The sequence below is a fragment of the Choloepus didactylus genome, chromosome 18 (assembly GCF_015220235.1).
Source record: "Choloepus didactylus isolate mChoDid1 chromosome 18, mChoDid1.pri, whole genome shotgun sequence".
In the NCBI taxonomy this organism is placed as follows: Eukaryota; Metazoa; Chordata; class Mammalia; order Pilosa; family Megalonychidae; genus Choloepus; species Choloepus didactylus.
In genome coordinates, this window is record NC_051324.1 from 72,516,315 (window position 1) to 72,543,340 (window position 27,026).

The window sequence follows — 27,026 nt, forward strand, 5'->3', positions numbered from 1 at the left end:
CCTGGAACTGGGCACCCCAAGCAGCCACCCGGCGTGACCCAGCCCCCACCTGCCTGCCTCCTCTTCTGCTGCTTAATAATGCACGACGGCAGGCCCTGCCAGCCCGCTTTCGAAAGAGCTATTGACCAGTGGCCTGAGCACGGGGCTTTGGCCTGCCACGTGGCGTGGCTGCGAGCACTTACAGCAATCTTGTTCTTGATCCGAGACAGCTTGTCCTGCGCCTCTGCCAGCTCCGCGTTGGCCTCCTCCAGGGCCTGCCTCTTGGGAGCCACGTCGCAGTAGACCTCGTAGAAGCGGACGATGTTGATGCACCAGGAGCAGAGCCCCGCGGCGGCTGTGGACTTGGAGCGGATGAACTCAGGGTCGAACGTGGGGTTGCCTTGGTAGGGCCTGGAGGGGGGACGGTGGGCGCTGACCTGCAGGCCCTATGGCCCCCACCTCAAAGCCTTAGTGCTGCTTTTGTATGTTATGCTAAACTCCAAATTACAGTAAGAGTGAAGGGAAAATACAGTGATTAAAAATATATACATATTGCAGTAGCATGTATACAGTATAAAGTTTCCCATTTTAACCACTTCCAAATACACACTTAAGTGGTTTTAATTACATTCACAATGTTGTGCTACCACTGCTGCCATCTGTTACCAAAAGGAAAAAAAAGTGGTATCTTAATGATTATAGAAGGAAGAAGAAAAAAGAAAACATGAAATTCTGGCTTCTGAAACAGAAGGGGGGAGTGAAGGACATCGGAAAGTATTGATTGAAGGTCTACATTTCAGGGGAAGGAAGGGAACTTGCAGTTTTCATCCTGTGTGTCAGGTGCTTTGTGTATGATCTCGTTTTCATTCTCCAGTGACTGAAGTCTCAGGCAGGAAGGCCGGGGGTCAGTGGGGTCCACGACTGGCCCAAAGGAATGCGGACGGCAAGTGCTAGAACCAGATTTGTTGAGCCCCTGGGGTGGGCTTGCCGGGTGGGCAGCCGCGTCCTGAGGACGTCACGAATAGCTCCTGGAACCTCAGGCCAGCCTGGCTCTGACCTTGGGCGTGTCACCGTCCCCACCTCACTGTGGGGAACTAACCCAACAAGGGGACGTGGCAGGGCAGTGGCCGTGCCAGGGTTGGAGCCGAGCTGGCCGGTTCCAGAGGCCGCGCTCCGTCCACCCCACTGGGGCCCTCTGTTTCCCCAGCTGGCAGTGCTCGGCTTTCCAAGACAGGCAGAGCGAGTCAAGGATTTAAGGAAGAGACGCTGAGAGATGTTGCTGCAAGTGTTATGCTATGAAGTGACATTTAAGAGATGAAGAAAACGCCCACAGATGCAGCTTATCCCTTCTAAAGAAGCCCGTATTTTTAAAATGACAGCAACTTCATTAAATATAACAAACTGAACTGTCTGCAGAAAGAAACCTGAATAGATAGTTCAAAATAATAATTGGAGAAAATAATTTGAATTTAGGCTGGGAATATAGTCCCTCCTTTCCCTGCCACTGGTTTGTTTTGGGCTTTGTTTAGGCTAATATTAAAATAAGTTTGCATCTTTTCAACACAATGTGGGATGCGGCAGTCTAGATGTTTCCTGATGGCAAGAGGGGGACATTAGTGGCAGTGTCACTTATAATAGCAAACCCTGGAGGTGGCCTAACTATGCAACGACGCAAACAAGCAGAGGCGCATTGTCTGTTGGAATGCACATCGGGGGTCCCAGTGCCGGAGGGAGAAGCTTCCGGGACTATGCAACGCCTGGCACACAAAATGCACCCACATGATGGAGAAATGCACTGCACCCCACGCAAGGCTGGCCAAACCCCACACTTACTTAAATGCCTTCAGACAGGCTTCCGGAATGTGCTCCTTGTCAAACCTCTTCAAGGAGTCCAGGAAGGTGTCCACTTTGCCCATCATGATCTTCGCTGCCTTCCAACTCTTGTCCTTCGGGATCTTGCCCCCAGGCGCCGTCAGGATCATCACGGCGGCGGTGACGTTGACCACGGCATCGGGAGGGGACCCAAAGGACTTCAGCTCTGTCAGGTTGTTCTGCAAACGACAGACGCGATGTTTCTGGAAGAGGGTCTGGTCCACGGAGTGGGACCCCGAGGCCCTCAGCAGCAGCCCAATGCCCTGGTGGGCGTCTCGACATTTGGGTGGAAAAGCAAACCCGGCAGGCAGTGCAAAGACCGTTTCCTCACCGCTCGGCCAGGGAGCCGCTGCTGCTTTTGTTCTCCCTTCTTTACCTTGTTCAGAGTGTCGAGAGCTTCCTGTGCCGCCAGCAGTGCCGGTTCTGCCTTGGCCAAGTCCGTTTCACAAGCCTTCTGTTTCTCAGTGACATTCTGGAAGGAAGCCGGCAGGGAAGGTCAGTCCAGGCCCGCCATCACCCCCCGCAGGGGGGCTTGGTGCGTTTGGGGGGCTGCCCTGGGCCATGGCAGGGATTGAGGAGACGAGGCACGAGTGCGACCAAGCTCCTCAGAAGAGAACCCCTGGGACGCTTAGAGACTGAGTCATGTCCCCCTCAAAAGGCACGCACAGGTCCCAAACCCTGGTCCTGTGGCACATGGGGCCAAAGGAGTCGACGGTGCAGGGTTGCGTCTGGGCCCTGCCACAGCCTGGTTTTGGGCCCTTGGGCAAGTTACAGATGCCCTCGTGCATCAGCTCCCTCGTGGGCTGCGCAGGCTGAAGTGAGCAGGGCCCAGGAGCTCCTAGCTGCGCCGCCTGGCCCCAGCTCCCCGCCCCTCTCCGGCTCCTGGGGCGGACTGCTCAGGGGCCCTGCTCCTGCTTGCCTGCCAAAGGAAGCTGTCCACAATGGCAAAACCACTCGCCAGGATGCCAGCTAGCTCAGAGATAGCAGACGGTTACTGGGGTATCTTAAACAATTACAGAGACCCAGGCCCAATGGCACAAACAGCACGTGGGAGGAGTGACACAAAAGCCAACTGAGAAGCATCTGGATCTTCAAGTTGCAAACTGCCCTCTTGGCAGGAAGTGGTTTGCGCCCTCGGCCACCCAGCCACACCTGCTGGGGGCTTTTAAGAAGGCCTGGGACCCGGGCCCACCCCAGACCAGTGATGCCAGTCGGAACCTCTGTGGATGGGAGTCCCCAGGATAGCCATGTCTGAGGACAGGGCTCTGACGGTCTTCTCAAACCCCAACGTGCCCCTCAGTCACGGGGCACCTTGATAAAATGTGGACCTGACTGACCAGGCCTGGCCTGGGGCCTGAGAACCTGCATTTCTTACAAGCCCCCGGCAGCTAGTGCAGGGGCCACACCTTGGGGGTGCCCAGGCCTCCCGGGTGTGAAACTGCTGCTCGGAGGTGAGTCCCCACCTTCTCCCACCTTCCCCAGCCTGAGGGGACCACTGATGCCCAGCGGCTCAAAGGGGCAGCGCCGCCGAGTCCCACTGAGCTGCCGCCACATACCTTGTTGATGACTTCGACCTTGATTTCCTCCTCATCGGCGATGGCCTTCTCTTTGCTGACCTTCTCAGTTTCCACCCCAACCACTTGGATCAGCTTGTCCGCATTCTCGTTTTTCTGCTTGAGCTCAGCCTCTTGGACCGCCAGCTTGGCTTTTAAGTCATCCACCTGGGACAGAAGAAACCAATAAGGGCCGGGCTTGAGCCACGGTCCACCCTGGTTACCTCCATCTGTACAGGTGTGGCCCATGCTGGTTGCTTCCACCTGGATGGCAGGACCCACCCTAGTCACCTGGACAGGTGTGTTCACCCTGGATGGCAGGTGACCCACCTTTGTTACTTCCTTCTGGATGGCAGGTTGCCCACTCTGGTCTCCTCCACCTGGACAGGTGCAGCCCACCTTGGTCGCCCTCCCACTGGGTGGCAGGTGGCCCACCCTCGTCACCTCCACCTGGTGGCCCACACTGGTCACTTTCACCTAGACGGTGCATGGCTGTGGCCACACGAGCCAAGCAGGACAGCAGATGGGCAGGAGCTGGAGGCCCCCAGTGGCTCACGTTGCCAAGACTTTTCAGTTTATCGAAGGTAAGTATTGAGCACTGACTGTGTACCAGGGTTGCAAGTATAAGGCACCGTCATGGTGCTCAAGGAGTCACAGTGCCGAGGGGCTCTGGGGGAGGTTGAAGGCCCCTCGCGGGTGGCGCTGTGTGAGGGAAAGCTGGGGCGGGACGCGAGCAGGAGGGTGGTAGTGGGTCCTAGGGTGGCATCTTCTTCCCCATGCCCGGTGCATCCTATCACGTGGAGACCGCTCAATCCCTGGGGCCCTCCTGGCCTCCCTCGGCCCTTTATCCACTCTCCACCCAGTTGGGCATCTGGAAACTGATCAGGAAAGTTGGGGAAACACACCAGGCCTGCTGGGCTCAGCTCCTGCCTTCACCCCCCTCTGGAGCAAGCGGTCCCAGGAAGTGGGGGTCTTCCTTGGTTCCTCCCGCGTCTAAATCTCATTGATCAGTCCCCCCGCCTGTCATTCCCCACCCCACATGGCCATGCCTGTAGCGGGCACGGCTGCCTAAACCTGGTGCTGCTGGCCTTCAGCGGGGGCCCTGCTCCGGGCTGTGGCTCCCTGTCCTCCCCACCGAGCGCCTCCACCTGCTCTCGGCTTGTTCACGGCTGGGCAGGGAAGTGGTGGCTGTTCACAGGCACCCTCAGAGCTGCGGGCAATGGGCAACAAGATGACGCAGCCAGGGCTGCATTATGGAGGATATTTAAAGCCAGGCAGAAAACTCCAAGATCAATGCAGCGTGAAGCAAAGTACCGTGGAAGCTTTTTGAGCTGGGTACCACAGTATGAATGGCATCTAAGAATGGAGACTTTTAATTGACTGCATCTGACTGGAAAACAAACCTCACCAGGGGCAGGGCACGGTACGAGCCTACGACAGCTCCTGTGTTCTGAATCTATGTTTAGATGGAGATATATACACTCTGGCTTAGGAGTGCAAGTGTCTTAAAGGCAGGGATCAATTCAGTTTCCTTCACCTGGGTCATGGCCACAAGTAGGGGTGTCCCCCCGGAGAAGCCTGGGTGCACCCCCTACCTGAGAAGCAGTGCTCTGCAGCTTCATCAGGCCGTTCTCCAGCCTCTCAATTTTGGCCACCAGCTCCATCCTCTTCTTGGCCAGCAGGTTCTGGTACAGTTTGATCTGCTCCAGGAAGGTCTTCGGAGTGGTGTAGTTGTAGCGCCTCTCCGTGGACAGGTACACCTTGGACAGGTCGTTGACGGTCGTGTGCACGTAGGCCATGAAGAGACTGATGGAGGACTGGACTTCCGGCTGGAGGGACGAGACGGGGCCAGCTCGTCCTCCGGGGCCGCCTCTCGGAGGGACCCGGCTGTGGCCACAGCGAGTCAGCCAGGGGGGCCTCCCTCCCTCGCCCCAACCCTGGCAGGGCACGCGGTCCCCTCAACCTCTGCTCCCACGGCCGTGGGCTAGGTGGTGACGGCACTGCCTCCCGGGGCGCTGTCAGCCTCTGCGGCACACCCCCCTCCACTCACACTCATGCAGACACACACACACACACACGTACACTCACACATCTACCCACACCCACACACAGCACATGCATTTACACATGTGCCTACACACACACTCATACCCACACACCACACATTTACACACTCACATATACCCACACTCAGCGCACACTCATATACACCCACAATACACATCCACACATTTACACACACACACACACTCGTACACATACATACACTCGTGTGCACACTCATACCCGCCCACAGACACACGCACACGTACAGACTCATACACACCCACACTCACATACACCCTCACACACACTTGCACCAGGATTAGTCCTGGGATTTGGCGAGAGCAACGGCCCCGCGGCCCGCGTGGCCCCTTCCCCGCAGCACGGCCGTGCCCCCGAGCCCGCCCCACCCGCCCGCAGCTTTCCCTCCCAGCTCGTCCGAGAGCTATGACTTTAAACGCAGGCTAGTTTGAAAATGTGCCCCCTCGATGCACACTTCTTCAACGTCGACTCTGTGCCCCCGCTGGCACTAGTGTGGCCCCTCCCCGCCCCCCAGCAGGCCCCGTTGGGGGAACTGAAGACCCTAACCTGTGCCCTGACTGGGGCATGCTGACCGCAGAGCCGCTGGGAGAGGTCGACCTCGTGGTGAACACTTTAAACACCTGCAGGCTCTTTTACCCATTTTTAAAAACCATGAAGAAAGTTAATTTCAGGTTTAGTGTATCCTATTTAATAACAGAATATGGATTCAAAATAAATGAAATATGATAATAAAGGGCAATTTATTCTAAGGCTGCTTATCACACGCATTGGCCAGATCAGGGGCTGGTCAGGGTCTAATCTCCAGACTGGCAATGGGCTCGGCGAATGTCAGATTCCTTCTTTCAGGTAAAAAAGACCCCACAATGGAACAAAACGCAAGGAAAATGAGATTTATATCACCCTGATGTACTTGTCTTGCCCTTTTTCAAAAGGGGAGTGAGGCGGGCTGCACCCTGCAGAGCCGAATTGGAGCCTGAGGCAAAGGGAACACAAGTGCACCACTGTGTACACACACACAAACCTAGGAAAAGCTCTGCAGTCAACACACATGGCCAAGGATGAAGCCCTGCTTTGTCCGTCTGTCTGCACGCCACTGTCAGCCCCTACAAGCCCACCTGATGAGCTGGGAGTCCTAAGCTGATTGGGAGCAACATGTCCTGCTGCAGAGTAATACGAGGTTGTCAAACAAACAACAGCCTGTCTTTGTGTACTGTTGGGATATTTTGTTTGTCGTGAAATTTTAGCGCAAATTTTGATTTTGAAAACTAACATGCCAAGTATCATTTCTCTTGACACTGAGTTTTCTGGTGCCCTCTTCAATTTTGCACCCAAGGCAAATGTCTCACTCCCCTCTCCCAAATTTGGGCCCTGGATGGATCAGGGACCCCCCACTCCCAACCCATGCCAGTCGCCTGGCTCTCTGCAAGGACTCACCGGAATCCCCTCGGTTTCCTCCAGGAAGCGAGCACTGACGGACACCAGGGCGTCCTCAGGCCACTCGTGGAACCAGTCGATGGCCGTGCAGTTGACCACAGCAGGGAATTTTCTGGCTCGCACCCGCAGAATGGAGCCCACGGGGGAGAAGCACAGGATCACCTAGGGCAGGACACAGAAGAGGCGCCCGCTGGGGGATGGAAGCGCTGAGGCCAGTCCCGTGGCTTTCCCGGAAAGCTCATCTAGACAGAGAGGGGTTCTGCAGAGTCCCCGTCTCCAGGCAACAGTGGGGAGCATCCCTGGCTCTGGGTCTGAGGCGCGGCCATTGCTTCGTGAAAGAAAGCTGACTCCACGGCTCTCACTAGAGACGTGAGGGTGCAGGGGACAGCCCCAAACTCTCCTGCAGCAGTCCCCACAAAAGAAGAAGGGAAAGGCTGGGTGAAAGGACAGGGGACAGGCAACCACTTTGGGCAGATGAGGTCCGAGAACACAGAGAGGGTGACAGTCCCTCTGCGTTTAGCGTGTACGCCTCCTCGGGGCCTGAAGGACAATGGCTGCTTCCCAGAAAGCGTGGGGCTGCCTTTCCGTGCGTGACCCAGAGTCCCCTGGAGCCCCAGCTGGAGAAGGTGCCGTGGTGACAGGCCCTGGGCCCCCTTCACCCTGGCTGGGGTAACTTCCTTCTCATGGGAGCCTCAGTTTCCCCTTCTGGTCCTCCCCATCCTCCAGTCTCTTCTTTCACAGCTGCAGAGGCTGGCTCACTGGATGTGGGGCTGCCAGGGCCCCCTAAAGAAGGCCAGCTGGGGCACCAAGGAGGGGGACAGGAGCCTCGGGATTCCTTTGGTCCCACAGACATCACTCACTGACTGCATTACACAGCCCAAGAGGAGTGAAAAGGAGGAAAGTTGCTTTATTTGCATTCAGCAGGGGAAAATAATAACCAGCAGGTGCTCAGAACAGCTGTGGGGCTGGGCCCCCCAAGAGGAGTGAAAAGGAGGAAAGTTGCTTTATTTGCATTCAGCAGGGGAAAATAATAACCAGCAGGTGCTCAGAACAGCTGTGGGGCTGGGCCCCCCAGAAGGGCAGCACGCCTTGGCCAGGGGCAGCCTGTCCTAGTGAACTCTGAAGAGGACGGGGGAAAAGAGCAGCAGCCCGAGTCTGGGGGAGTCCATTCTGTTCCTTAAAAGGCACTGTTGGGGTCTAGGTCACCTGCCTATGGGTGCCCCGCTGTCTGTGGGGTTTTTTCTGGCCCTGAGGTGTCTGACAGCTCATCAGGCGGCCTCCCCTGCACCCCACTCTGCCCAGAGGGAGGACAGAGACGAGAAGGCTCCTGGGCCCACGGAGCCCACCTTGAGCTGCCTGCACACTTTTTCAATGAAGAATTTCCAGCAGGTTTCCCGCGTGTCGGTCAGGCCGAGGGACTTCACCTGGGGCCGCATGGAGGAAATGATGTTCTCCACCTCGTCGTCCACGAACAGCCCGGGGATCTCGCCGGACGCCAGCAGGTCGTTGATCAGCACCAGGAACTGCTCCTCGGCCACCTGGGAGTCGGTCATCAGGAACACCGAGGGCACGTTCTTCACCGCAGCCTTGATGTACTGCGCAGCCAGGTCCAGCTGGGCCCAGAGGGGACACGGTCAGATGCCGCGCGGAGGGGCCCCCCAGGCACACCCGCCACGGCCGCCCACCACGGCCACCCAGGGTCCAGCCTCACCAGGGTCTGCAGGAGGAGAGTGGGACCCCCGAGTGGAGACCCCAAGAGATGCCCAGAGTAAATGAGACACCACGGGCCAGCAGGGGGGAGCGGTGCCGGAAAGACGTTAGAATTCCACAAAAGAATCGACCCATTTGGCATCACTCCTATCCCATTGCCAGTAGGATTTAAAGAAACAACTTGACAAAATGAGTTTGTGGTAATTGTGGAAGAAGAAATGACAGAGAATAGTCCAGGAAAAAGCCCGCTACAGGGCACTATGGACAGCTTGCTATCTCTGTTTCTTTGTAATAAAATGTCTGCAAGGATTGGCCAGTGCTAATGTGGGTTTTCAGGGTTTTGGTGATTTGCTCATCTGTGAGATCTAATTTTTCCATAATAACTGTGCAATATTTTTTTTTTTAAAGGCTTTAAAAATGTCCCTACTCACGTCCCCACTGGCTTTGCCTGTCCTTGAAGGTGAGTTTGTCTCTGATCAGAGAGGAGCAGCAACGAGGAGCCTCAGTGCTAACCGGGATCAAAACTCAGTGAAACAGGACGACTCCAGAGGTGGAGGATTCAAACAACACTCGAGTGGGAGCATGGAAGTCAAGTAACTCATGGTGACGTGGTTCAGAAGCAGTGTCTGGAAGCCCTATTCTGATTTTAAAAATACAGTCGGCTAGTTTCTTTATACAAAGGGTGCAGGAAAGGAAAGGGCGATGGCAATCAGCAGTCGATGGCCCCTCCAGAGCCTGGATGTCCCTGCCCGGCCCGCACGGCACTGCCAGGAGAGCGGGACTGAGACGCAGCTTCTCATCCGCACCGGCGCTCCCACCAGCCCCGCTCTGCACCCCCAGCAACCCAGGGCCCCGAGCTCGGGGTCGGCCCACTGACGCCACCACGCCAGCGGCTGCCTGGGGGTCCCGGGCGGCGAGGCTCGGGGTGGACACCCCTGGGGCTCCCACTGGCTCTGGAATCTTCCCGGCACACAGAAGCAGCCCCCAGCGCTGACGCAAACAGAGACGTGACTGTGGAACGTGGTCAGATCAATTTCGGTCCTAATCTGGAGCACGGTGATGACTTGTTCTGGGCTAATAGTGTTTGACTAGCACTCAGTTCCCCGGGAGAGCAAGTTTTCAGGAAAAAGAAATCAATAAAAAGCCTCAGCAGCATGTCTTGGGGATGGGAGACCGGATTACACTGATGTTTATTTTATTAATCAAAAAAGCAGCTGTCCAGAATCCCAAGTGTGTAGTTAGCCACTTAGTACTAGCAATGGTTCTCAATTCTTTAATCTGGGGCACTTGGAACAATTCAGAACAATTCAGGACAAGAGTTGAATCCTTTTGGCTGCTACTATCTGGGTTGACTTTTCGGACTCAAATCCTTCAGGAGATTGACACACTTTCTCTAACCTTGAGACACAATTCCTCTAACCCTGAGACACACTTCTTGTAAACCTGACACATACTTCCTCTAACCCTGAGACACACTTCCTCTAACCCTGACACATACTTCCTCTAATCTTGAGATATACTTTTCTCTAATTCTGACACACACTTCTTGTAACCCTAAGACACACTTCCTGTAACCCTAACACATACTTCCTCTAACCTGAGACATATTTCCTGTAACTGTGAGACACATTTCCTCTAACCTTGAGACACACTTTCTCTAACCCTAACACATACTTCCTCTAATCCTGAGATACACTTCCTCTAACTCTGAGTCACACTTCCTCTAACTCTGAGTCACACTTCCTCTAACCCTGAGACACACTTTCTCTAACCCTGAGACACACTTCCTGTAACCCTGAGACACACTTCCTGTAACCCTGAGACACACTTTCTCTAACCCTGACACATACTTCCTCTGATCCTGAGATACACTTCCTCTAACCCTGAGACACACTTCCTCCAATCCTGAGATATACTCCCCTGAGTCATACTTCCTCTAACCCTGACGCACACTTTCTCTAACCCTGAGACACACTTCCTCTAACACTGACACATACTTCCTCTAACTCTGAGTCATACTTCCTCTAACCCTGACACACACTTCCTCTAACCCTGATACATACTTCCTTTAACATTGACACACATTTCCTCTAACCTTAGCCACATGGGCCTGGCCACTGGCCAAAGCGATTTCTAGCCTTTACTTCTTGAGACAAAAATTCTTTTGATATGGCCTGCTGCATTCATAGTCTCCAAGCTGGCTGGCTTCATTTTGGAAGAGGGAATGGTAAGGTTTTCCCCGCTTCCGCATCCAAAGAGCAGGCTATTGAAAAGCAGTGTCTCACCTTGAGGTCTGGAATCCCGTAGCCCTTCTTGAGGGTGATCTGGAACACGTCCAAGCCGCTGATGTATGCTGCCAGGCGGGAGAGGCTCTGCTTGCCACTGCCACCCACCCCCACCAGCAGGGCGTTGCCCCGGGGAGACTCCAGGATGCGGTTGATTCTACAAATGTGAGCCACCGCGTCTTCAAACAGCACCTAAGGAGACCGGAGAGATGCCTCAGCATCTTACGGCTCAAGTTGCCTCTGACAACACTCCAGCATCTCATCCATCCCTGGGCAGCACTTTGGTGTGGTCACATGTGGCTGTGTTTGCTGCGTACCTGCTGTCCTACGACATGCCATTAAAATGTTCATATTAACATAGGAGAGGGAATCGATGCCTGGTTGCTTCGTCCCTGCATCGACTCAAGCACCACTCACCAGATTCATGACTGCATTGACTTCGTTATAGCTGTCCAGGGCGTCCACCAGGAGCTTATTCAGCTGAGCCCCATCAGTTACAGGGGAGTATTTGGGATCGCCAATCCCTTGGACAAAGTGGCAGAAGATATTTGGTTTGGCAAATAAGAGTTCATCACCAAGATCCTAGAAATAGAGATTAAGACACTTCTACTTTTTTGCCACCACGAATACACAGATACTTGACAGTAGCACCTGCCCCTTGCCAAGGTGACATTAGAGAGCCCCAGAGGCCAGGGCTGGTCTCCAGGCACCGAACCACTGCTGTAAACCACTGGGCAAAGATCCCCAGGAGGATGGTCAGGAATGAACTGATTCTGCCAAGAAAACCAAGGTCACACCAGCAGAGCACGCTGAACCAAATAGGACCTTTCTCCACCCCAGATGCAGGGAATGGGCCATGAAGTCCTGATCTCACGGGAGGTTAATTCCTTCTCGCTCAGCTCCACACCCAGGGGCCCTTCAATGAAGGCTGGAGTCATCACCAGCCCCCAAAGACTCTACCCACCTGCAGCCCCAGGTAGGTCGACCCGACTGGGCTCAGCAGAACAGCACGGTGGCTTGACTTACGTCAAAGAACTTCTTGGTGGAGGCAATGGTCACTCTGCGCAATGTGTCCTGGTCTTTCTCATCAATCATTTTGTCGCCGTACACGCGTTCAGCTTCATGCAGCCAGAGGCGGACAAGGTCAAATGGGCTTTTCAGGATCTCACCTGTGGAAAACAGGAGTCCCTGCCCCAAGCACAGGATGGTCAGCATCTTTTGTTGTGTTATGAAGTCAAGTTGGGTGCGGTACACAGATGAAATGAGAAAGGAGGTGCTTCCCCAGGGAGTGATCTGTTAAGCTGTTAGCACACTACTGCCTACTCGGGGCCAGGAAAGCCACTGATCACCAAGGACATGAAAATCCCGGGGCCCAGAGAGAGTGATGTGTCACAAGGTAGGATTAAGGCTTCTTCCTCTAATGGGGTGGCGGGTAGGGAAGGGACAAGGGAGGCTGACTCGTGGAAGGAGGGACCAGACTAGTGAAGGCCACCGGGCAGAGGGTCATGAGCTTGGGGTCCACAGCAAGTCTGCCTGGGTCCAGTCCTGGCTGTGCCATTTACTAACCAAGTGACCTTGGTCAAGTTCAACAAGTGCTTATTGAGGATCTGCTATTTGCCAAGCACTCTACTGGGCTCTGGGGATACAGTGACAACAATTCTGACCCTGCCTTCATGGAGTTTATATTCTAGTGCAGGGATATAAATTACATATTGCGATGTGCGCTATGAACGTAATAGAGTGGTGAGATGGGGTATGTGGGGGTGAGGTGGGACCTCCATGAGGGCATGACATTTGAGTTAACACTTGAATTGGAAAGAAACAGACACAACTTAACCTCCCTGAACCTCAGAGATACCCTCTGTAAAATGGGAATCTATAAGCACCAACCGTATGTGTTGTTTGGAGGAGAAAATGGGAGTGTAAGAGGCCAAACCCCATGGCTGGCTCAGAGTATACAGTCAATAAATGAGAGCAAAATTCATCACCATCACCACCATCCCACCATCACCATCACCACTTTCAACACCATCATCACCATCCCCATCATCATCACCATCACCACTATCATCATCACCATCCCCACCCCATCACCACCATCACCATCACCACTATCAACACCATCATCACCATCCCCATCATAACCATCACCACTATCAACACCATCATCACCATCCCCATCATCATCACCATCACCACCACCACCACCATCATCACCACCATCACCACCACCATCACCATCACCACCACCATCATCATCACCACCATCACCACCACCACCATTGCCACCATCATCATCATCACCATCACCATCAATATCACTATCATCACCACCAACAGTCCACAGGCCACTTTGTTTCTGTCCTGAGAGTGGCAGAGAAGGAGAGCACCTATGAGCCAGGGACTTGGCTGCGAGGCGGCATGCCGTAGAGCTAACAGAGCCATACCTGGAAAATGTTGGAGAGGTCCCTGAGGTTGAAGACATAATGAAACTTAATGGCCGTGGGAAGAAATGTTGCTGTGACTTTCTGATGCAGGGCTGTTAGAGGAGAAAAACACGTCGATTCTTATGTATTCTTAATGGCCTCAGGAAGTGCAGAGATTGGAACAAAGTTTCTAAAACCAATGGACCATGAGATGGTGACAAATCTGCACAGCGGAAGAGGGAGGAAGTCTGTAGCTCTACTGACTAGTAAATCATTTGTGTGTACTGTATTTCCTCTCCTCTACCTCCCCCTGAAGCAATTGGATTTTACAGGATCTCCTGTTGAAGCATAGCATCATTTTAAAGATATTGATTTAAAAGTATAAATAAAACATTTGCTGGGGAAAACACGCAGAGGCCATCGGCCCCGTGGGCGGTGGCTTACCCAGGGCGGAGGCCACCAGCTGGCTGCTCGTCTTCTGCACGGACGTGGGGGCGGAGCGGTAGGCCAGGTGCTGGGCCAGGATGGAGCTGTAGATGGTCACGAGGGCCTCCTGGCCCGGGAAGCTCACGGCAAATACGCAGAAGTGGCGCTGCCCAGAACAGCGCCAGGCCCGCGTCAGGCAGCTCCCGGGAGAGCAGACCCGTCCTGGCACTGCCGCTCGCCTTTCGGGTGGGCTCAGGATGGACCATTGTCCTCGTTGTGTAAATAAGGACTCACAGGGAGTCTGGAAGCCGGGTGGGGAGGTCGGGGCCCCAGAGAGCCGGAGGAGTCCCTCGCGGAGGGCTTTCCTCCCAGAGGCTGCCCCGAGAATCTCTCGAGAGTGTTCTATGGCTTTGCGAGGGCCACGGGATGGGAGGGGACGCACTCGGGACGTGCTCACACTTTCAGGCCACACTGGGGCAGATGGCTCTGCGGGTGTCAGACCCTGGATTGTGTTTCTCTCTCTTTTTCAAGACCCCTGAAAATGCCTCGCACATGGCAAAATCATGTTAATATTCACTATGTTAAACTGCTGTGCTCTGAAGAAAAATTTTGAACCTAGAGGCAAAAGAGTGGTTCAGAGCCTGGGTTTATGTTACGGGTCTCCATCTGCTTAGAGAATTTGGGGTGTCTACTTGAAGGTAAAATACAGGATGCCCCATTGAATCTGATTTTCCAATAAATAATGAATAATCTTTCTTAATATAAGTAGGTCCCAAATACTGCACGGGATATGCTTACATTAAAACTATTATTTGTTGCTTGTCTGAAATCTAGATTTAATTGGGTGTTGGTATTTCCACCTGGTAAATCTGGCAGCCCCGTGGGGCACGGAGTTGGAGGGCAGGGTGGGGTGGGCTGCTAGCTTCTGGCCACCCTCCTCCCTCCCCACCCGAATTTTCCAAAACGTTCTCAGAGGTCGGTGCCTTCTCCAGGGAACACGGCCCTGCAGCCCGGATACCCCAAGCCTCGGTCCCAGATGAGCCTGACGTTTGGTTACCTGAAGCCGGGGGTCAATGGTGAAGGATCCGGAAGTGGGGTTCATGCAGGCCACGTACTGACAGTTGTGGATGTCCTTCAGCGTCAGCTTCTGCCGGTCGTACCTGCGCCAGTGAAGTAAATGACGTGCTGCCCACCCCCGGCCCCCAGCAGGGCCCGGCGTGTGGGAAGAACCGAATAAATAGCGATTATCTGGTGCTCCACTTTTGGTCTCAAGAAAAAATTTGAAACGAGAGGTAAGAGAGTGGCTCGTCACACAGGGCTAGGTTTATGATCCAGCTCTTCCACTGAGCAGTGCCAGGACTCTGGGCAAGCAGCTGAGCCTCTCTTGTGCCTCAGTGTTCTCATCTGTGTAATGGGTCAGCATGAAAAATGCTTAGTATAGTACCTGCTCAGCAAGTGTTTACCACACCCCATTATCATCATAATTATTAAAGACTGTTGTTTTTAAATAGGCTGAATAATTTCCTTGATGCCAGGGTACTAATAAAAGTTAAAAGGGCTCAGATGAGTAGAAAGGATATATATATGTTTACTTAAAGGCAGCTATCTATTTAAATTCAGGATATAAATGATCTGGAATATGTATATGAAAACCCAATAGATGAGCTTATTAAAAAGAAGGCAGGTCTCACCTGGAAGATTCTGCAAGGGAACTTAAAAAGGTTTTCTTAAGAGGACATCTAATTTGAAGTTCAAGGGTGAAAAATCACAGTCCAAGTTACTTAAGGATGGTTCTTATTAGAAGGCCAGTTTGCAAATTATTTTACAGCCTGAACAAATTATTAATTAAAACACTATCCGTGTTGCCATTATCATCTCCGGTAGAGCATGAGGTAATATGGTTTTGAAAACCATGGTCAATTGTTTTTTGTCTTTGTTTTTGGCCTCCACACCAACAGATGCTGTGTGCTCGGAATTCAACTGCCACTGTCAACTCTTCTACTTGAATTTTGACCATCTGATGTGTTACAGTACGGACGTCGGATCATTTTTGTTCCTGGCTTCTCGGATATTCTTGGAAGCCCACGCGCTGGCATTTTGGACGGGGTCACAGCTGTGATTTTCCTGCAGGCCCTGGGAAGTGTGTTTCTGCAGCCGTGACACAGAGTGAGTGCAAGCCCAGTCCGTGCGTCTCATTGTTAAGCAAAGAAATCGTGGTTGAGCAGACTCTCAATTATAAAAAGCAGCAGCTTTTATTCCCCGTCTCCTTCGTGCTTGGGTCATCTTCCCCCACACGTTCATTTGTGCGTATTCAGGGAAGGAAAGAATGGGGAACAGTGGGATCGGCAGAACCTGGGCAGGTGTCCTGGCTGCAGGGCCTCACCAGGCGTTTCTTGGGGTGTCGACTGACTGTTGCTCTCCACACCCGTGGCCCTGCACCCCCAGTCCTGGGCTTCTCCAAGGTCCAGCATTTTCTGAGCAGCCTCTTCCTTTTGTCGTGCCCACCCTGCAGACCCCCTGTTCTAGAGCAGACCCCCTCAAGAACGTTCCATGGGCGGCTGCTGGAGATCATCTCTGGGCATTGGACTTCACCTTGCCCTCCTCCTGATGTGACGTGCTCATTGTCGGAAATTTGGAAAACCCAGAAACCCACAAAGGAAGACTTAAGCATCATCAAACCCCAATATCTACAAGGCGTATATACTTCCAAGCATACGTCTATCTCTTCCTCGTTTGTTTTACAGCATCCGAGTCACGCCACGCATACTGTTTTGGCTTATTTTGTTCATTTTATTTAAAGATATTAACAATATAGTATGGCTCTTTAAGGTGACAGTAAATAGAAATATCATGTAATATCCTGGAGATGAAAAATAATTCGTAGCCTCACATCTTACGGTTGGTGATTTGGACAGTTTTAAATTATTCCGTCCGAGCAGCGCAGGGATTCTGTCCTCCCTGGGGAATTCCTGCAGAGCCGCCCGCTGGCTTGGCGCTCTGGACTCTTCTGGGTGGGAGGGGAGACCTGCAGACCTGCAGTCCTCTTTCCTACTGACAGCTAGCTACCCCCCCATCCCAGCTGACACCCCTCCTCCAGCACCTCCCACTCCCCACGGGACCTGGGCTGCCCTGGATCCGCGGACCAGAGTTCACCAGACGGGACTCCCTTTGGCTCTTACTGCCCCCCCACCCTGAAGGTCCCAGTCCTTCCCCAGGGCTCAGCACCCGTCTCCTCAAGTCTCTCTTGACATCAGGGACAGTCTCTCTCTCCAAAACCTCCCACCTCCTGGTGGACATGGGTCCCACCAGATCTCGGCTGCCTTAAAAAAATGTTCTCAGCCCGGTTCCCTTCTAATGTCCTTCTCTCCTACCAAAGAGAGCCAAGCTCTCCACAAGCTGGTCTGCAAGTTCTCCACTTCTTGCCCAAGCCCCTGCACCTGTTTCCCCGGGCAGGTGCACCGGGAGCCCACACACCCCCTGGCTGTCGGTGTCTGGAGGCTGACGGCTCCCCGCACTGCTCAGCTGCTTCTGGATTTCTCTCTGCTTCTCATCCACCGCCTGCCTCTTCCTTTCTTCCTTCCTTCCCTTGGCTCTTTCTCCTGATCAAGGAGGGCTGGTGGGGACCCGAGATGCTGCATTTCCTGTGCCCAGGTGACCTGGCTGCTGTTTTGCTCGGAGCTGCCCTGTCACCAGAGCCAGGGGCTTTTCTTGGGCTTGGGCTTCAGGTACAGGGGATCATGCTAAATTCATTCCTCAGTCCCCACACACAAGCTTTCTTGGTCATGGAAGGCCCCGGATCCATCTGTCCTGTCTGTCCATCCCTCTATCCCCTTGCCCCCTCCCAACCCCCATAGCCATTCCACTCTGTTTAATTGGCATCCTTTTCTTTGTGGCATTCTACAAAGTGCCCCTCGTTCTGCGGGCAGGTCTTTTTAGTTTACGTGGACAGAGCCCTGTGCTTCTGCTTGGAGCAGGGTCCGCTGTTTCACCCCCAGCTCCGCCCTGTGACCCAGCGCTGCGGGAGCGTCCGGGGCGGGGGCTCGGGGTGCAGCGGGTCAAGGGCAGGCCCCTCCCCCCTTGGACTCAGGCTCCAGCCGGCACGTGGGTCCCCGGGGCCCAGCCCTCCACTCTCACGTCAGGTGGAGTCTGAGTTGCCAGTGATGCTTTATTGTTGTCTTATTTGCACTACTAAAGAGTGAGCATCTCTTCACACTCTTGCTAGCTTTTGTCTTTTTCTTCCCATTATGCCTTTTTTTCTGTTGGGGGCTGTTGCCTCTTGTAGATTTACAGGAATTCTGTGTATTCTCCAGGCATTAATCCAGGCTCAGCTTCACACATTACAAACATCTTCTCCCATTTGGTTATCTCCTGTTACATTGTTTGTGGTGTCTCTTGTTGAACAAAATTCCTTAATTGTGATGTAAATCAAAGAGCTCGATTGTTTGCTTTCCGGTTTGTGCTTTTGAAACTTATTTAAGAAGCTCTTCCTCCCTCGCTGTCCCCTCCCGGGGCCTCCTGCTGCGTGTGCACGGCTCCCGCTTGCTCTCAGGCCTCTGCCACGCGGGGCCCTCGTGTGCGGAAGGCGACGTGTCCTCCGCGTGAGTCTTCTCCTGACTCACCCCAGCGCGCCCACTGGACAGCCCCTCCCTGCCGTCAATGAGTCGACTGTGCGGCCACCTTTAGGTGAAGTTCCAGAGGATCTTTCTAAAAATCCGACTGTGTCCCCTCCTCCCAGGCTGCCACCGACCCAGGGCGGGAGCTTCACAACATCAAGGTCTCTCTTTAAGAATATAGAAATACCTTGTTTTTGCAAATTTTACACAGATGTATGGCCCTGTGCACCCATCGCAGGGCTGGGAAGGGACTGTGTGAGTGAGGGGCCGAGGCTGTGCCCACTGGGCCCACATTAGACCCTCCCCTCTGGCCTCGGCACCCCCCACCTTCCCCAAATGTGTTCTCGGGCCTGGCTGTCAGTGCCCCTTTCCTGCCTCAAGCTGCTTCGGGTCCCCTCCTCCCCCAAACGTGGCTCTGACCCCTCTCCCCAGAGCCTCCCTGATACCCTCTGGCCCCACATCTCAGCCAAGGCCGCTGCAGCCCATGGAGGGCAGGGAGGGGCGTTACCATCCTTGGGGGGAGAAGCCAGCGGCGCAGGGGGCTGGAAGCCAGCTCTGCGCTGATTAGGGCTGTGACCTTGGCGAGAGGCCTTGGGGTGGGCTGGGCCTTTCCTGCTCCAGCCGTGCAGTGCAGGTGGGTGCTTGCAGGTGGGTGTGTGCAGGGATGTGTGCACAGGTAGGTGTGTGCAGGGGTGTGTATATAGGGTGTGTGTGCAGGGGGTTGTATTCAGGTGGGATGCAGTGCAGGGGAGTGCACGCAGGTGGGTGTGCGCAGGTGTGTGTGTAGGTGTGTGCATGCAGGGCATCTGTGCAGGTGGATGCGTGCAGGTGTGAAAATGCAGGGGTGTGTGCGCATGGGTGTGTGCACAGGGGGATACTGCAGGGGACTGCACACAGGTGAGTGTGTGCAGGTGTATGTGTGCGGCGCTGTGCATGCAGGTGGGAGCATGCAGTGGGCTATGCAGGGGGGTAGTGCAGGGGGCTGCGCACAGGTGGGTGCATGCAGGTGTGTGTGTGCAGGGTTGTATGCGCAGGTCGGTGTGCACAGGTGTGAGCCAGCACTTGGCTGATAGGGGCGTTACTTTTTTTTTTTAATTTATTTTATCATGATAACATATCTGAAACATACTTGCTGTTTTGACCATTTTCATGTGTTTACACGAAAATTTCAGGTCAGTTTACAAGTGAGTCACTAAGCACAGTTCACAGCGTCGTGCGCCATCTCCACCTCCATTTCCAAAACTCTTTCATCACCCGAAACAGAAACTCTGTCTCCCTGAAGCATCAACCCCCGCACCTGCCCCCCGCCCCCTGTAACCTCCATCTGTTGCTGTCTCCAAGCATTCGCCTGTTCTGGACATTTCATCTAAGTGGAGCCAACCACGCTTGTCCTTTGTGTCTGGCTCTTTCGCTCAGCACGATGTCTTCAGGGCTCACCCACGTGGTGGCACGGCCAGGGCTGGGCTCCTCATCAGGCTGAGCACTGGTCTGTTGAACGGAGAGACCCCATTTTGCTTCTCCGATCACCCGTTGAGGGAAACTTGGCTGTAAATAATGAAGCTCCCAGTCACAGCTTTTGAGGATGGTGCTCTGTCCCCTCGGCTGGGCGCTGGGGGTAGGACATGGGGGGGTGGGTCCTGAGAGATGCTCCAGGCAAACTCTTCTGTCCCTCTGTGGTGTAGTGAACCCCAATTCTTGTGGTGGTCAGGGCCCATTGCCCCGGCCAGCACAGGACTTCCCTTCTCCACCTGTCGAGTAGGAGGCACGAGGAGCCCCAAGGGGCCGGTGGCAGTTTCAATGTCCAGTTCAATGGAATCGTGTCTCCCGGTGGAAGTGCTGCTCCTTTTGGAACAAAGACCTGTGGGACGCTGATTTGGAGCCTCCACAGCCTCCCGGAGAACACTGCCCCGGCCCCGCAGGGTGTGGCCACCTAGTGGGTGCCGTAATTGAGTCTTCAAACGGCCACTCCACTGTTCTATCAGCCTGGCGGCTTCAGGACGATGGGGGACGTGGTGACACCAGAGAATTCCGTGAGCATGTGCCCATCCTGCACTTCATTTGTTGTGACAGGAAGCAGTGCCTTGTGGACCACCACGATGGTGGGGAAGGCGCTCCGAAGTCCACGGATGGTTGTTTTGGCGGGAGCATCGCAGGCAGGGGAGACGGATCTGTCCCTGGAGTGTGTCTATTCCAGTGCGAACAAAAGGCGGCCCGTTCCAGGGTGGGCGTGGTCCAGTGTAACCGAACTGCTACTGGGAACGGTGCGTGTGCTGGCTGGAATCTGTTAATCTGTTACGTACCCCATAAAGGTCCATGTTCTCTTAATCTGCTCTTGAGGGGGCAGACCTATTGTGGGTAGGACCTCTTGATGAGGTTGTTTCCACGGAGATGCGACCCACCCAATTCAAGGTGGGCCTTAATTAGTTTATTGGCATCCTCTATGAGAGGACAAAAGGCAGAGATATTTTGAAGAGAGCTCAGAGCTGACACAGATCCAGACGTTTGGAGTTGCTAAGCCAACAGATGAAGCCCAGAGTTTGCCTGGGAGAAGCTAAGTGAGAACCCACAGATGCTTAAAGAGAAGGCACTGGAATCAGAAGCTGAAAGGAGCACAACCTGGGAGCGAAGGACCAGCAGACACCGGCCACGTGCCTTCCCAGCTGACAGAGGTGTTCCGGACGCCGTTGGCCATTCTTCAGTGAGCGTATCCTCTTGTTGATGCCTTGGTTTGCACACTTCTATGGCCTTAGGACTGTAAATTTGTAACCTAATAAACCCCCATTGTAAAAGCCAATCCATTTCTGGTATTTTTGGATAACAGCAGCTGTAGCAAACCTGAGCAATGCATCTCGGGACGGAGCATGGGTCTTTGTGCTGGCAGGTCGGGCCCTTGGCAGTGGCCCTCAGCAGGCCAGCCCTGGAGCACAGATGTCTGTGGCTGCAGAGAGTGAGGGTCAAGGGCTTCCAGACAAAGCAGGGCCCTTCTTGGGGTTGGGGGGGGGAGGAGCTGGGGCAGGACAGGCCTCCCTGCTGTCATGTCCCTCAGTGTCAAGTGCGCGGCCACGTTCACCGGAAGAGCAGAGACCGCGGGAGAGACCCTGCCTCAGCGGCCAAGGCCGTCATCTTCGGCACGTGCATCCCTTGAAGGGCTCCGACAAATTACACACTGGATCCCAAGGCCGTGGCTCCTGAGGCCGTTTGGAGCCCCCAGTGATGCTCTGCATACAGCAGGGTCTGCGGTGCAGCAGGGAGCAGGTCCCCCCACCCCACGGATGGGTTTCCAGTGGGGCTTCTTGGGTTTCTTTGGTCTCAGAGCCCCCAGGTTTAGCCTGGGCTGTTTGCCAGGCCATGATAGAGCCCATCGTCAGCTTCCCATTGTCCTTGGGAGAAAGCCCAGGGGCCCTAGAGATCTGGCCAGAGCTGCCCTCTTGCTCTCGTGCACAGCCTCACTGGCCTCCTTGGTTCCCTCCACAAGCTACACTCCCTCCTGCATCCAGGCCTTTGCACGTGCCACTCTGTCAGCAGCGACTGCTCTCCCTCCAAGTCCCAGGGCCCAGGCCTTCCCAGCCTCCAGCTTTCAGTGGCAGGATGGCCTCCCCCGTGGATTTTTCGTCTGTAACTGACCTCCCAGCGGGCCCGCTGCAGGGAGGGCACCTCTTTCCCCCTCCCTGGGAGCTGGTGCATCGCAGATGCTCAGGCACATTTGTGGAATGAGGGAGGGACGGATCCTCGGCCCGGCCCCAGCCCCTGCCCGCTCTGCCCGCCATGGCCATGTTACCAGTGCCCGTGGTCCATGTGCTGCCGGATGAGGGTGTGGGGGGCCACCGTCCCATACTTGTCCACCTCGGGCATGTTCATGTCGTCGATGAAGTAGATCAGCTTCTTGGTGCCGGGGGGCCCGTAGTTCCGCCCTGATTTCTTCTCTAGCGGCTTCTCCAGAACCCCTAGGGAAGGCAGAGAAGGTTGGCCACCAGCTGGGTGCTCCCCGGGCCTCGCTCTTCTGTGAGCCTCCAGCTGCTGCCCCCACCCCTGCGCTGCCCCGGACCCCGGCCCGGCCTCACCCTGCAGCATGGCCGAGGTGGTGTAGAAGTTGAAGGGCACGGACTGCACCATGTAGTCATCCGTGTCCAGGTTCTCCAGCTTGTCCCCCATCAGCACCGACTTGCCCGTCCCCGCGTTCCCCACCAGCATCACCGGCCACGACTTCTCCATGAGCAGGTCCATGAAGTAGCGGATGCGGATGGTCTCGGTGGTGTGGACCAAGGAGGCCTGCGGGAGGGGACAGGGGACGGGCGGGGGAGGGTGGGACCCACCACTTTCAGGCCACAAATTCAGCCCTCACGTAGCCCGAGGGTCAAATCTCCACCTTCCGATTAAAATGCAGATGTTCATATATATTTTTTAAATCCATCGCTTTACTTTTGCGAGGTCCTGCTGCTGAGTACAGCTTGCATTTCTGCATTCCCGCATTCCCGCATTCCCGCAAGGCATGTGTGGGGTGGGGGGGGTGGGGGTGGCTGGTGAGCCCGGGTCCCAAATTGTCACTAAGTCGTGGCCGCTTTGGGGAGAGTTACCTGCAGCGGGATGTCGGGGTCCAGCTCAAAGGAGGGCACTTTATCTGTCCAGGGCATGAACTTCTTTGTATCTGGGTCTATGTAGTAGTCAAAAATGGTTCCCTGCGAGGGGAACTTGATGGTTTTAAATTCGTTGATCCACCATTTGCTGAACTCGACGCGATAATCCACAAGCTGTTAGAAAAAGAAAGGCCTGGTTCACAGGTCGCCGGGGAGCCTGCTTGGTGGCCCTCGGGGGGCCGTAGGGGTCCGGCCCCCCAGCCCCCCAGCCCCCACGCTGCACCTGGTCTTGGAACATGGCACCCCCGAAGGCCCAGAAGCAGGCAAACACGAAGTAGAGCTCGTAGAGCTCCTTGGGGGAGTCGGGCGGCGCGCTCCTCTCGGTGAGCAGGCACTCGAGCAGGTAGAGGATCGTCTGGATGACCGTGATCTCGGGCACCGGCGTGATCTTCTTGAAGCCGAAGCGCAGCTTGTCCAGGCAGGTGGGCAGGTACTTGTCGAAGAGGATCATGAGGTTGGCCTTCTCCGACTGCACCTTGCGTCTCTCGATCCAGCTGCTCACCACCCTGCGGGCAGGGAGGCCATGGGCGCTGTGGGGTCCGCCCCGCGTCCCCCCACCCCACCCCGGGAAGCGCCTCCCGCACCCACTGCCCTGCTGCGGGGCCAGCTGGCCCAAACGACCCCAGCTCCGGTGCCCACCCCGGCACGGCCAGTGGCAGGCCTCAAGAGGACGGGTGAGGAAGGCACAGTGTACTCTGGGATTGTCTCTGGAATTGTTAGCTACAGGGCTGCAATAGACATAGGGCGGCTGGGAGCCATCTTTGCCACCACGGGGGGAGCATCTGCCAGAAAATAAAGCTAATGCTGAAGATAGCTGGGGTCAGCTGGGGGTCGGGGAGAGAGAGAAAGAGAGACTGAGAGAGAGAGAACAGGGGAGAGCAAGAGACGGGGGCAGAGAGCAGGAGAGAAGAGAAGGGAGATTGCAAGACCTGATCTGGACTCCTGGATCCAGCCATGCCTGAAGCATACCTTGATGACTTGAGTCAATAGATTGGTGGCTTTTTTGTTTTTACATGTATATTTTAAATTGTAGTACTATATATATATATATAATATAAAATTGGCCATTTTAACCATTTTTAACTTAGAATTCAGTGTGAATTGCATTCACAATGTTGTGCAACTGTCATCACTATTTCTAAAATTGTTCACCCCCCAAACAGAAACTCTGTACCTATTAAGCATTAACTCCTCATTTCCCCCTCCTCAGCCTCTGGTAACCTCTAATCTACTTTCCGCCTCTGTGGATTTGCTTATTCTAGAGAATGCATATAAATGGAATCATACAATTATTTGTCCTTTGTGCCTGGCTTATTTCATTTAGCATCATGTCTTCAAGATTCATCCATGTAGCACATGTCAAAACTTCATTCCTTTGTACGACCAAATAATATTCCGTTGTATAGATAGACCACATTTTGTTTTTGTATTCGTCTGCTGATGGATATGTGGGTTGTTTCCACCTTTTGGCTGTTGCAGATACGCTGCTGTGGACACTGGTGTACAAGTATCTGTCTGAGTCCCTGTTTTCAATTCTTTGGGATAGATACCTAGGAGTGAAAGTTTTGGGTCCATGTGATAGCTCTATGTTTAATTTTTGAGGAACCACCAAACAGTTTTCCACAGCTGCTGCACCATTTTACATTCTCACCATGAATGCTTGAGGGTCCCAATTTCTCCATATCCTCACCAATGCTTGACTATTTTCCATTTTTAATAATAGCCATCCTAGTAGGCGTGACGTGGTATCTCATTGTGCACTGATTTGCATTCCGCTAATGACTAACAAAGTTGAGCATCTTTTCATGTGCTTATTGGCCATTTGAATATAATCTTTGGAGAAATGTCTATTCAAGTCTTGGACCATTTTAAAATTGGATTGTTTGTCTTTTTGTAGTTGAGTTGTAGTAGTTCTCCATATATTCTGGATAATAAACCCTCATCGGATATACGTTTCCAAATATTTTCTCCATTCTATGGGTTGCCTTTTCACCCCCTTGATAGTGTCCTTCAGTGCCCAAACTTTTAAATTTCAATAGCATCTAACGTATCTATTTTTTCTTTGTTGCCTGTGTTTGTGGTGTCACATTTAAGAGACCATCGCCAAAGCCAAGGTCATGAAGATTATCCCGTGTGTTTCACCTAAGAGTTTTGTAGTTTTAGCTCTTACATTTAGATTTGACCCACTTTGAGTTAATTTTGTAGAGGGTGTAAGGTAAGGGTCCAGCATCATTCTTTTGTACATGCACATCCATCCCCGCACCATTTGTTAAAGAGGCTGTTCTTTCCCCGTTGAGTGGACTCAGCACCCCTTGTTGATAATCAACTGACCACAGATGTGGGGTTTACTTCTGGACTCTGAACTTTTTCCCATTGGTCTATGTGTCTGTCCTTTTGCCAATACTAGACTGCTTTGATTACTGTAGCATCACATTAAGTTTTGAAACTAGGAAGTGTGAGTCCTCCAATTTTATGCTTTTTTTTTCCAACACTCCTGGATCCAGCCGTGCCTGAACATGTTTTGATGTGCACACCCCTGAGCCAATAGATTGCTTTTTTCCCGCTTCAGTCAGTGTGCATTGATTTTATGTCACAGTCAGTGGAAGAGTCCAAACAAACACAACAGGCAATCCTTGAGGGGCCACGTGTGGACTGTCTGGCAAACGCCCATTTCTGGGACAGCTTGGGTAGGGGGGCCCACGGCAGCACGAGCAGCGTGGACTTTGGGGCCGACGGCCTGGGCTTGAATGGGCTCCATGTAGCCAGCTGTGTGGCTGTGGCAAGTTACTTAACACATCCAGTGCTCGGTTTCCCACCTGTGAGGTGGGGTGACGACGAGAGTCCCCATTTCGGAACAGGGAGTTGCTTTGTCCCAGAGCACCCTGGGTTATCTAGAATAACAGAGCAAACCTTTAAAAATCCATGTCTACATGCAAAACGTGGTGCCCTAATGCCTGTTGCAGTTAGGAACTGAATTCCAAACACACAAGGTCCTCGGAAGGGGAGACCGATTTGCAAATTTATATACATAGTGCTGCTTCAGCCTTCCAGCTTGAAGATGTGCAGGAGAAGTTTCAATTTCACCTTGATTAGTGCCATTGAGAGCATGCTGGCTTCAATTTAAAGACAAGCCCAGGGAGACCTCACCCTGGGGGGACAAGGGAGCTTTCCTGCCCCTGATCCTCGGGCTTCCTGTCCCCGCAGCTCCTGGGGGCTCTGCTCTACTTCTGGTTTAGGCCCTGCCAGGATGTGCCGTCACCCGTGGCTGCTAAGCTCCTGGGTCTCTCGGACCTTCTCACTGGCTGTCCCCTGAGCGCACCTCATCCCAGGTGGGCTGGCAGCTCCCCTCTCCAGTGTCCCCAGTGTCCTGCCTCTGCCCACAGACCGTGAAGCTGCCCTTCCTAGGTTTACCGGCGAGCCCCCTCCCTCCCCTCCCTCCCGTCCCTCCCCCCGAGCTCCTGGTCCGTGGCCACACCTGACCCTGTTCCTCTTATCCCCCGTGTCCCTGGGGCCTGGCATGGAGCCGGCTAGTGGGACTCCTGGATGAGCACGTGTGTGAAGGAAAGGGTGAGTGCACCTGTGACCCTGAAAGGCCCTGGCGACCCCCACCCCTCCGCCTACTCACGGGTTCCAGCCCAGGTCCGCGGGGTTGATGTAGAGGATGCCCGCCCTGGACACGGTGGCGGGGGTGGCCGTCCTCAGGTGGCTGATCTCGAACACCAGCCGCATGGTGCGGTTCAGGGGGATGCGCTCGTTGCTGGCCAGGGTGAGCACCTGGGGGGCAGCTGGGCTCAGCGAGAGGGGCCACGAGGAGCCCTCAACCCAGAGCTGCCCGGCCCTCCTTAACTCCACGGGGCGAGGGGAGAGGCAGAGGCGTCTGGATGTGCAAACCAAACATGCCCACCACGGGTTTACACTCACTTTCTCAAACATAACCCTTCCCCGTCTCAGGAAATTCTCGAGTTCCCTTCACCACCCCCATGGAGTCCTTTCCTCAAACTGCGTCTAG

General features: G+C 54.1%; 1 protein-coding gene across 1 annotated transcript in view; it reads right to left on the reverse strand.

Annotated features, from left to right (window-relative positions):
- DNAH17 (dynein axonemal heavy chain 17) overlaps window positions 1–27,026 on the reverse strand; it is a 143,962-nt gene that overhangs the window by 27,206 nt on the left and 89,730 nt on the right. Inside the window, exons 43-60 of the mRNA XM_037810408.1 lie at window positions 26,643–26,791; window positions 23,241–23,523; window positions 22,958–23,131; window positions 22,445–22,652; window positions 22,162–22,327; window positions 14,828–14,930; window positions 13,789–13,936; window positions 13,366–13,457; window positions 11,945–12,106; window positions 11,336–11,500; window positions 10,919–11,110; window positions 8,270–8,536; window positions 6,924–7,085; window positions 5,000–5,233; window positions 3,408–3,572; window positions 2,228–2,323; window positions 1,813–2,030; window positions 183–390 (exon numbers count right to left, since the gene is read on the reverse strand). Coding sequence (XP_037666336.1) covers window positions 183–390; window positions 1,813–2,030; window positions 2,228–2,323; window positions 3,408–3,572; window positions 5,000–5,233; window positions 6,924–7,085; window positions 8,270–8,536; window positions 10,919–11,110; window positions 11,336–11,500; window positions 11,945–12,106; window positions 13,366–13,457; window positions 13,789–13,936; window positions 14,828–14,930; window positions 22,162–22,327; window positions 22,445–22,652; window positions 22,958–23,131; window positions 23,241–23,523; window positions 26,643–26,791 — 3,192 coding nt within the window. The remainder of the gene's footprint in view (window positions 1–182; window positions 391–1,812; window positions 2,031–2,227; window positions 2,324–3,407; window positions 3,573–4,999; window positions 5,234–6,923; window positions 7,086–8,269; window positions 8,537–10,918; window positions 11,111–11,335; window positions 11,501–11,944; window positions 12,107–13,365; window positions 13,458–13,788; window positions 13,937–14,827; window positions 14,931–22,161; window positions 22,328–22,444; window positions 22,653–22,957; window positions 23,132–23,240; window positions 23,524–26,642; window positions 26,792–27,026) is intronic.